The following is an 11,738-nucleotide window of genomic DNA, read 5'->3' on the forward strand; positions in this document are numbered from 1 at the left end:
TCCAAGATTATCTTCTGTGTCTGTGTTAATTGGTTTCCCTTTTCTTTGTTGAAGAGGGTCTGTGTAATCCTTCTGCCTAGTCCGCCATCTTGCCCCGCCTCCTACTGTGAGGTTCTTGCCAAAATATATTTTTCACAGACTGTGCTCTTAATGTTTCAGTGGTTGTGTTGGAGAGTCTGACAAAAATAACCTACCATTATCTTCTTGTGTGGCCATGAGCAAGTTCTTTCACTCTTCTGGGCCTTAGGTTTCTCTATAGATGTAGAACAAGGCAATTGGGCTGAGTATGAGCAGAAAGGAATGAGGAGCTGGCAAGGAATTGCTTAGTTACCCTGTTCCAATGGTTTCTCTCTCTCTGGTGGTTGAGTAAATTTGCAGCCCTCTACTCCCACTCAAGGGGCTCTGGTGGTGCAGTGCCTAAGGCATTTGACTGCTAACCAGAGGTTGGCAGTTCAAACCCACCAGCCACTCCGTGGAAAGAAGGCCAGGCAATCTACTTCTGTAAAGATTCACTGCCTCAGAAACCCAATGGGGGTCGCTATGAGTCAGAATTGACTCGATGGCAGTGAGTTTGGTTTGGTTTCTACTCCCACTCAAGAGTCTCACAGAAGGACATTTTATGTTTTCCATTCTCATTTGTTAGGTCCCGAAGGACCCAGAATTAGGGATCCTGTACTAGATATTCTCCATTCTCCATCTTTCTCTAACCTGCTTTTTGTTTTGGAGCCAATTTCTATAGACTATATCATCAGAGCACACTCACCCTCTGGTTTCAATTGGGTTTGGCCAATGGGAGGCACTGGAAAGAGATTAGAGAACTAGAGGAGAAAGAGGTCAAAGTTATATTTTCCTGTTCTTTCCCTGCTTTCCTCCCTGCTTGCCTGTGGTTCTGGCAGTGGTAGTGTTTTGTGGTTATGGCTCCAATTGAGTGGTCCATCTTCTTCAACTCCAGCTCTCACCAGTTCTCATCATAGAGTTCCCTCCCCTTACCTCCTCTGGTCTAGGGGTGCTGAAAGGACTTCTTGCTGTTGCCATTTCCTAGGTGCCTCACTATATCTTGTTTGTCTGATTTACCCTCCATAAATAGTTCTTCCATTAAGCCCCCTTCAATAAACCCCTTGAGTGTGCCCTATTTTTCCTGCCATATCTGACTGATACAGACCTTTACTATCTCCCTTCCTTTCAGACTTGGAATTCTAACTATCCCCAACTACAGAAAGTTTCATCTGGAAGATCAAGAGTCAAGTCTTGAAGGAACAAGGCAAAGGCTTATTCCCTTACAGTTGCTCCCCCATCAAGACCAGGCCCACAGGCACTTGCCTTCCTGTTGCACACACCCTCTCTGATCCTTGGTGCAAATGAGTGAGTGGCAAGTCATCTAATGCTTTCCTACCAGGTGACATATTTTACCAAGCAGTACTCTGTTGCTCACCATAATTATCTGTATTTGTGTGTAAGCTGCATTCCTCTCGTCACCTATCTCATTTTTGCTTGCTGGACTCCCATGCATAACAGAGGAATGATTCACAAGTGGGAAAGTCAGTTGCTGTTCAGGCTACCTGGTGCCACTCTGACAAGAATATACCACAAAAGGGATGCTTGAACAAACAGCAGTTTATTCTCCTACAGTTTGAGAGGCTAGAAGTCCAGTTCAAAGTGCCAGGCTCTAGGGGCTGGGTGAAAGCCCCTTGACCTTGGGCTGCAGCTCTGCCGCCTGCTCATGGCCCACTGAAGCTAGAGGCATCTCTTCACTCAGGCAGCTATTGGCTGCTGAGTCTAACAAGTCCAAGGTCAACAAATAAAATGGCACAGTCCTGATGTTACCAAACCACACTGCAGGCCATTAATTCAAGTCCATTGAAAGTCCCAAAGTTGGCAGAGCATGAAAGGCTGCTGAATAATGACTCGGCTACATGCAGGGTTCAAGCATGCCATAAGCTAGAGACCACTTCCAAAGCTGTTTCTTACATATGGGAAGTAGACCATATACCCAAAGGCAGCTATTCAGCTGCTCACAGTAGATCCCATCATGGAGTTGATTACCAGTCTCATCATGGGGAAGACTACATCCAGCTGCCCAGTCACTCCAGTAGGCCCAGCCAAGTTGACACACACACTTAACCAATACAATTCCACCCCTTGTCAACTTGGCACCTGTACAGATCTTCAACAGGTGGAATCTGTACAGATCTTCTTCACTGGATGGCTCCAGTCCCCTAGTTCCTGCATGGTGACCTCACCCCTTTGGCCTGGTGGGCCTGTTCCTCTCCCTCTTGGGCATGGCAGCCCTGCCCCCTCTCTCTTGGACAGCAACTATGACTCCATTCCACTAGCTCACATGAATGAGCAGCCCCACACTCCAAAACCAGGTTGGTGAAGGTCTGGCTCTTTGAAACCTAGGGGGCTGTGGTGGTTCCACCCCCAAAGGCTATGGTCCTACCCTTGAGGCTGAGACAGCTCTGCTTCCCGTTTCCTTGGTCTCTTCGCTTCTGCCAATTAATGTTCAAGGGCAACCCAGTCTGCCAGGAATCTTCCTGCACAAAGGACATTTAGCTTTCTTCTTCCGTGGGCTGGCCAACCTGCTACTCCATCTCATGCTGGTCTCTAGTACCAATTAATGACAGAAGGCAACCCACTCTGCCAGGAAGCCACCTGTGCAATGGCACCCAGCTTTCTCCTCCAAGGGCTGGTAAGCCTGTTGCTGTTTAGTGCTGGTCTCTGGGCTCTGCTCCTGCTGTTTCTCATGCTGTATGCCAGCGTCTCTCTGCCAGGGTCTCAGGTCAACGACACACTCCACTTCTGTTTCTACATTTTAGGTATCTGTCAGAGCAGCACCCCACTTCAGGTACCTTATTCTGTTCTGGTTACCTACTGCTGCTGTTTGAGTGGCTAGGCAGCTGGATGTAGTATTCCCTATGATGAGACTGGAAACCAACTCCATGGTGGCATCTACCACAAGCAGCTGAGTAGCTGCTTTGGGTATGTGGTCTGCTTCCCGTATATAAGAAACAGCTTTGGGAATGTTCACTAGCTTATTGCACGCTTGAACCCTGCAGGTAGCTGTATCATTGTTCACCAGCCTGCCATGCTCTGCTGACCTTGGGACTTCCAATGGACTTGAATTAATGGCCTGCAGTGTGGTTTGGTAACATCAGGACTGTGCCATTTTATTTGTTGACCTTGGGCTTATTAGCCTCAGCAGCCAGTAGCTGCCTAAGTGACATATGCTACTAGCTTTAGTGGGCTGGGAGCAAGAGGCAGAGCTGAAGCCCGAGATCAAGGAGATTTCACCCAGCCCCTAGAGCCTGGCACTTTGAACTCGGACTTAAAGCCTCCAAACTTTAAGAGAATAAACTCCTGTTTGTTCAAGCATCCCGTCTGTGGTATATTTCTGTCAGAGTGGCACTAGGTAACCAAAACAGTTGGGCTCCCTCTACCTCAGTCTCCCCATCAGTAAAAATGGGATAAGAATACTATCAGCCTATAATTGATAGTGAGGATTAAATGAGTAACATCTGTAAGTGCTTAGCTATTACTATTATTCTTCTCTCATCTGATTCATTGTGACCCACTTTCCTACAATTTGTGTGTAGAAAGGCAGGAAAGGGGATCTATGTAGAACCAAAGCTCTCTACTTCCAATGCTTCCAGACATGCCCCTTCTCCCCGCCACACCCCATTCCTGAGTACATTTCCTTCTCTGTTACCTTTTCATCCCAGGAAGTTCCAAGAAGGGCAAACAGGACAAGTTGTGATTCTTAAGTTTACTCCTCTCAATTTCTAGACCAGTGGTTTTTCAAATGGTGGCCTGAAGAGCCCTGGGGTTCCAAGAACCCCCCACTGACTACAGAAACTAAGGATTGACTAAGAAACATCCCTTAGCTTACTTTTATCTGTTTAAGTTTCCTTTCAAGATTCTGTTTGAACAAAGGCTTCCAAAACTTTAATCCCCGTTCTAACACATTGAAACGCCCAGATTTTACAATTCTATGCCCTGGTCTTTTGGCCCCATTTCCAAGAGACTTTCTCTACTCCATTCAAAGAGTTTGTATACTTTTCTGTACCCCACCCCCTGCCCCAAAGTTTCAGATATTTATTATTCAGGGTAAACCCCAACACAGCACACCAACATGATTTCATGCATTTAGGGTAGGAAAATATTTAAATGGAATACTTAAATATTGTTTAAATGGAAAACTGTGTGGATGGCTTCTGGAAGAACTTCATTCTAAGCAGCTCTATAGGGAAACGTATCATTTACCAGCCACAGCCTTCTTCAGTTTGCTGTAATCGATGTTCACTGATTAGATCTTGTATTGACCATTGGGACCCAGTTTGTCCCAACTGACACCTGGCTTAAAACAATGCCAGGCACACAGTGCTGCTCCAGTTCTTCAAACTCCAATGAATACAAAGAGATATTAAGCTCAGGTGCTTCTCGGCCTGACTGAGCATCTGGTGGGGCATGTTAGCAGCAGAGCCCTTGGGTCTGGAAGGAGAGAACAAAGTTAGCAGGCCCAGGGTTTAGCACTCTCCGCACCATGGCTCTCTTTTCTGGTTTTGGTGCTTTAAAATAGATACATGAACAAGAGAACACTTGTACTTATCTGAGGCCTCTTTCCCAGAAGCTCAGTATACTCAGCAAATATTATCTCCTTAATTCTCAGGCCCCTGGGGAAGATAACTACAACACTGTTTAATTATAGAGACATTTGAAGGCAAGTGACTTTTATTGGCATCAGATCCAGCCACTGAAGTACATCTAGCTCCTAAAATGCAAGATTACTAGAGAACTACCCATTCTGATGCTCCTGGGCCAGGCCTGATCCAAGTGGTTGCTGGGCAGGAGGGAAGCAAGGTAGTAGAAGCTGTGCCGGGACTGATCCTCAGGGGGGTGTGTTCATCAAGTGGAATTGGCTAGGGGAGAGGAAGGCTGGGGGCAATACTAACACTACAATAAACAAACTCACTGCATTTGAGTCGATTCTGACCCCCACGGGGTTTCCAAGGCCGTAAGTGGCTGGTGGGTTTGAACCACCAGCCTTCTAGTTAGCAGTCAAGTGCCTTAGGCACTATGCTACCAGAGCACTACAATAAGTCAACATAATTTCTTTATGCAGTTCAAGGCATTTGGCAGAGAGGCTAAAAGCCCATTAAGAGAACAAAAGCCCAAATCCCCAGACCTTTCCTTGCAATCCCAGATTACCACATTGCTCTTTCCCACACTTCATTTGGGTCTTTGCTCAAATGTTACATTAGAACGTCCCTAAGACCAGGGCAAGAGAGGCTGCTACCTTGAACTCAGAGTTCTCTGGCCCTCCTCCAGCCACCCTTTTTTCTACCAAGCAAGGAGTCCATGGTCCAATGGGATGTGCCCACCTACAACACTTGCCCCTCCCTATACTTCTACTATATTGTAGCTAACTAGAACCCTTGAACTCACTTCCCTAATAGCACCAGGCCAGCTTCCAGAGATTGCATGGGCCTCTTCCCAGGGTTTATGCTCTCAAGGGGCCAAGAAATGGCCAAGGGGAGGCTATTTGCAGGAGGTGTGGAAAGAGCTGGCATGTGATGACAGAGGTGTTACAAGTGTGGGCCCAAGGACACTTAACATGTGGGACAGAGCTGGGGTACAAAGAGAAAGGGGAAGGCGAGGGCTGGGACCTAGTTGCCTATGCCAAAGCCACAGCTGTCCAGTACTCATCTGGAGAGAGTTCGAGAATTATAAATTTAAATTTGGCCTTTCAGATTATTAGGCATCAGTGTAAACAGACTTGACAGCAGTGGTTTGGTCCTTTGGTTTTAGATACTTACTAGGATAAAACTCAAACCAAACCCATTGCTGTCGAGTCTATTCTGACTCAAAGTGAACCTACAGGACAGAGTAGAACTGTCTCCATAAGGTTTCCAAGGCTGTAAATCTTTATGGAAACATAATGCCACATCTTTCTTCGTGGAGCAGCTGGTGGGTTCGATTTGCAGAACTTTCAGTAAGTTTCAGCCAAGTGATTATCCACTGCACTACCAGGGCTCCTTGTATAAAAGGATAGAAATTTTAAATAACAGCTTCTTTACAATTTTAAAATATGCAAACATACGGGATGTGGACCTCTGTTTGTACTGTTACCCTCAAACCAAACCCAACTCATAGCAACCCCCATTGGGTTTCCAAGGCTGTAAATCGTTATAGAAGCAGACAGAAGCAGACTCATCTTTCTTCTACAGAGCAGCTGGTGGGTTTGAACTACCAACCCTTTTGGTTAGCAGCCAAATGCCTTAACCCTAGACCCTGCAAATATTAGGTGTGGGTCTTTCTCTGACCACTCCTCTCTCACGTTATTTCTTCATAACATTTATCACCATCTAACACTGGTCTATTATCTCTATCCCAACTAGAATGTAAGATCCATGACTGTAGATACTTTGGTTTTGTTTCCTGCATATTTTTAGTACCTAGAGCAGTGCCTGGCACACAGAAACCATTCAGTAAAGGATGTGTGAATGAATAAATGAATAAATGGATAACACATCTGGCCTCAGAGCACTTACAGGTGATGTGGGCTAACCCAGCAGACACAAAGGATAAAGATCACCCTCTGAGAAGCACCTACTACTCTTAAAATAACTTACATCCTTAGAGCTACAAAAAGTGGCCAGGGGAAATCCACTAGCACTTTACCACATGTGAACATAAGATCAGTTGAACAGGTTAGTTGTGAGAGAAACGTTTGCGTATAGAGAGCTGTGAGCAGCCTGGGGGATTAGATGTGGAAGTTGGTGGGAGAGGCTGGTGGAGTGGGAGGAGGTGGCCCAGGCCACTGAGAACTCCACTGAAGGAATAGGGCATACAGAAGGAATGGCCAGGAAATGAAGACCAGGTTTTTCTGAGGGCAGGCACAGGGCTGAAATATACACACTCTAACAATCTTATTAGGGTGGCCAGACTTAGGTGCTAGAGGGAACTCTGGCTCTGTGATTATGGTCTCCAGGATCCAGCATAAGTTAAGGTGGGGAGATGGCTGCTTATCTGGATCGGGTAAGCAAGTAACATTTACCCTTTAGCTGATCACAGGCCCAGGAGGAGAAGGCACATTTGATCCCTGAGGGGTTATAGCGGTCATAAACTCTGGATGTCCTAGCCAGCTAAGGCCAGAAAGTCATTACCAATAGTCCCTCTTTTCTACCACCTGCTTCCAATTCACAAAGTCCTGCTACTTTGTGGGATCCCCAGAACTTGTCTGGACTACCATAAATCGGTATAATTTATTTTCCCCGTTGGATACGAAGGCCGCCAAATAACCTCCAGGTCACGTGCAGAGACCAGAGTCGTGGTCAGGGCCTCTGTCCACCGCACGCCCCACTATTTTCATGAAGTTGGGGGGAGTATCCAGGGATTTGGCTGCGCTCTCAGCCTCCGGTGGCCTGAGGCAGAGACCGGGCCACGCGGCTCTGAGTCCTGGACAGATTTGAGACCTGGACGGATCTGAAGAGCAGGTTTGCCACGCGGGACCAGGCTTTGACACACCGCTCTTGCCCCCGCCCGCCCAGGGGCTCTGGCTCAGATCAGCCAGGGCGGGAAGTGGACCGTGCCGCTGCGGTGGGCGGGGCCTGAGGGGCGGAGCTACGTGGCTCCTCCTCGCGGGCGGAGGCTGGAGGCGCCGTGGAGCAGCGGCGGCACCAACTCGTCGGAAACTTAAGTGCGGTGGTTGGCCTAGAGCGCAGCTGCCGAGGATGGGGAGGCGCGGCCGCTGCTCAGCAGCCGCGGGCGGAGGCTCGGGACCACCGCTGCCGCCGCTGCTACTGCTACTGTTGTTGCTGATGGCGGTGCCCGGCGCGGGCGCGGCCCCGCGCTCGGCGCTGTACTCGTCCTCCGACCCGCTGACGCTGCTGCAGGCGGACACGGTGCGCGGCGCAGTGTTGGGCTCCCGCAGCGCTTGGGCAGTGGAGTTCTTTGCCTCCTGGTGCGGCCACTGCATCGCCTTCGCCCCGACGTGGAAGGCGCTGGCCAAGGATGTCGAAGGTGAGAAGCCGGGACGGCCCCTTGCTCCCCCCAGGCCGACTTTCTCCACCTGCCCGGCGGAGGGCTCAGAGCTCTGGGCACACTGCCCCCTTTCCATCACCTCTGGATTTACTCCCGCTTCCTCTCTGCCTGCCCCATACACCCCCTCCCCCCAGTTTCACATCCTCAACTCCATTTTTGGCTTGGGCCCCTTGTTTTCTTCTTGGCCTGCATCCGGAGCTTATCTCCCCTCTCCGCGGCCGGGCCCCCCACCCCGACCTCCTGCTCTACTCTCCCTGGCCGCTCGGTCTCCCTGTAACCTCGATCTGAGGGTGACGATGGGGATCTCCTTTGTTCCCTCTCATGGCCCACGGACACCTTACGGGCTTCCTCTAGTTCAGCCTTGTGTCAGTTCCCTTCCTCTCGCCAGGGACTTGTCTCCTCTTCCTGCCGAGTTCTTCAGATGCTATGGGATCAGTGCTGGGAAGACAAGAAAACTCATTCTGTCGTCTCCACCATTATCTTTCCCCACCCCTCAGTTATTGACACATCTGGTGCATAGACTTCCTTTGTGGCCTCATCTTTTATCTTTGAGATGATTACATTCACCTGGCAGAGTTTTCCTGTCTGTTCCAGGCCTCTCCAGGCCTTCTGCCTAAAGGTTTTACACCATCTCCTCTCTCTTCTTGTCCATTCACCTTCTCTCAGACCCTTCTGTTTTAACCCGGTGAACCCAAAGGCCTAATGGAAGGCAACTTCTTGGTGTTTGTTTGGTCCTCACTCCCAAAAACGTTCCCTTTCCCTGGCCTGAATATTGAGGAAAATTTCTTATTTTCTTGATTCTAAGACTCTATCAATTGTGAGACACACCATTCATTTAATGATAGCCTGAGGGGTAGAAGGATAAGAAAACCAAAGACAGAGTAGAACTGCCCCTAGGGTTTCCAAGACTGTAAAGCTTTACAGAGGCAAACTGCCACATCTTTTCTCCTGTGCAGCAGCTAGTGGGTTCTAACTACTGACTTTTCTGTTAGCGGCCTAATACATAATTTATGGTTAAGAAAACCATACATGTGTATAGATTTTAATATGCACTCTATTACATAAATGTTATTTTATATATATATATATATATATATATATATATATATATATATATAGGTATATAGGTATATAGATATATATAGTAAGAAGAGTAAAAAGAAAATGTATTATCATGGTAATAATAAACAAAACAAAAAAAACCCCAATATTACTGAGTTAGACACTGTACTGATAAAATACCGGCATGTTATCTCAGAGTTTTCTTTCACAATTTAAAGATTTCTGATAGTGTCAAGTATTGGCTGAGCTTAGATAGTGGGTAATTGAGGGGCAAGAACAGTGTCGTAGGTAGTAAATGATTTGCTTCTGGGTTGATTGTTCTAAATGGAACTACTTCCTGATATGGTGCTAGGTCCCTATTCAAAATGGTCATTGGATAAGGACTGTGAGTATCTTAGAGAACAGGCTTCTTTCTGGAGAATGAAAAACTGGAACCATTCTTGTTCCTTTGCTATGCTATTGGTATTTCTTGATAAACTCATCTCATTTGTAGATGTTGGTTTTCAAGCTCAGCCTACCTCTTTCCTTGGATCACTTGCAAAGTGATGACTGAAGTGGCTAGGTGTGTGTGTATCACTTAGCCATATGGTTCTGGAAAGTTATTTTAAAATAAAATGTGTACCCTGCCAGCCAGGGGGACTGCACGGGCTGTGCACGGTGGCTGGGGAACAAACGGAGAAAGTGAAGACAAAGGTGGGCTGAGATGTGGACTTTTGCCAGTCTGGAGGGTGCCGCCATTTTGTAGGATTAAAAAGCAGCTTGACTGTTTTGGATATTTAAAATAAAATGTGTAAACCATCTTACCTCCAGTCTCTATGTAGACACTTGCTCACACATTTCTCTAGTCTTATCACCTGAATGCACCCTCTCTGAGCAGCTCTTCACACTATTTCAATGATGACAGCTCATGGTGGATCAAGGCAGGAAGGGCAGAAGAATGTCAGACATGGAACTAGAGCACCTATGGGAGATAATCTCAAGGGACACTATAGACTTGAACATCATACAGATTCCTAGGTCAGTTTTTGCTTTGGAGCTACAAAAAACAAAAGCAAACTTACTACCATCGAGGCAGTTCTGACTCATAGCAACCCCTCCTTGGATTCCCGAGGCAGTATCTACGGACATAAATTGCCTAGTCTTCCTTTCGAGGAGTGGCTGGTGGGTTTGAACTGCCAGCCTTCTGGTTAGCAGTCCAATGCCTTAGGCATTACACCTCCAGAGCTACAAGGGGTCTTAAATGGCCAAAAGTGGACTCATTCTAGAATGATTCCTCTTCTATCTTCAGAGTGCTGGAGGGAAAGATTGGATTCCACTGGACTCACTTGTTTGCCCTCTTGCAACCCAGAATTTTCTTATGAATTGTACACCCAGATACTAACACAGCCTGCTCCTGGATGAGAGTTGCCACTTCCAAAAGGGATCTTTCTTCAATGCATGGAGTGATAGTCCTTCCCTAAAAAAGCAAAAACAAAACTTCACCTCTGAAAGGAAATGGAAGCATCAACATCTGTCAAGATGAACCAGTGGAAATTTAGGTGGAAACTGGGGGGGTCTTCCATGAGCAATGAGGATTAGTCAGCCTCCTGAATGGGATCATGTTGGGGAAGGATACTGGCAGAATCTGGTGCTGGGGTTTACAGTGAAGAGTGCCCTCCAAACCTAGTCTAATGTGAGATTTCCTGGTGAGGACTTGCTAAGAAGCCAGGGGCTATCCTCTGAGATGGCTCTAACCTCATCTCTGTATTCTGAAGTTCCTTGAGAAAGTTTGGTTGTGGGGTGGCACAGGGCTGCTTTCATGCCACCCTGGGCTTGTGGGAATGTGGCACGTACACTCTGCTGCTGGTAGGGAACACTTTGGGTTGGCCATTTGTTTCTAAAGACCTGGCTCACCCCTTTCTATTCAAGAGCAGCTTGTTATCTCCCCATATGCTGGGAAATTTCAAGTGTTCAGTGTAGATCTTCATCACTGTTCACTAGGTAGCTAATCAATCAGCAAATATTTGTTGAGTGACCTCTGTGTGCAGTGCATTGTTTACATTGCAGCTGGGGAAATGAGCTGCATACAGCAGGAAGATTGGCAACAGACAGAAGCTGTGTTTGAAAAGGGCCAAAGGAGTGGTTCAACCATTTCTTTGGAAATTTTTTGTGCAATTTGGGTGAAAGTTTACAGAACAAGTTAGTTTTCCACTCAACAATTGATAGATGTTTTGTCTCATGACATTGGTTGCAGTCCCCTCAGTGTAACCGCATTCTTCCCACTTCCTGCCTAGGTCCCCTGATTCCATTCATCCTTCTTTCCTGCCCCTTTCTGCCTTCTAAGCTTTGTTTTTTGGGCAAATGCTGCCATTCTGGTCTCTTACGGTTGATTATACTGAGGAGTATGTTCCTATCTTGTGTTAATATTCACTTTATAGGCCTGACTCTTGTTTGGCTGAAAGTTGATCCCTGGGAGTAAGTTCAATTCCAGACTTGATGGGTGTCTAAAGGCCATAATCTCAGGAGTTCCCAGTCATCAGTCTCTATCAGACCAGTAAGTCTGGTCATTTTTTTTTTAAATTAGGATTTGGGTGAAGATTTACAGAGTAAATTCACTTTTCATACAGCAGTTCACATATACTTTGTCTCATGTCATT

General features: G+C 47.0%; 1 protein-coding gene across 1 annotated transcript in view; it reads left to right on the forward strand.

The window, feature by feature from the left end:
- Nucleotides 1-7,730: 7,730 nt before the first annotated feature.
- QSOX1 (quiescin sulfhydryl oxidase 1) overlaps nucleotides 7,731-11,738 on the forward strand; it is a 44,625-nt gene continuing 40,617 nt past the window's right edge. The window contains exon 1 of the mRNA XM_007937687.2: nucleotides 7,731-8,019. Within this exon, the coding sequence (XP_007935878.1) occupies nucleotides 7,731-8,019 (289 nt within the window). The remainder of the gene's footprint in view (nucleotides 8,020-11,738) is intronic.

Source organism: Orycteropus afer, unplaced genomic scaffold, assembly GCF_000298275.1.
Source record: "Orycteropus afer afer isolate SDZICR_OR568_19922 unplaced genomic scaffold, OryAfe1.0 scaffold00043, whole genome shotgun sequence".
Taxonomy (NCBI): Eukaryota; Metazoa; Chordata; class Mammalia; order Tubulidentata; family Orycteropodidae; genus Orycteropus; species Orycteropus afer.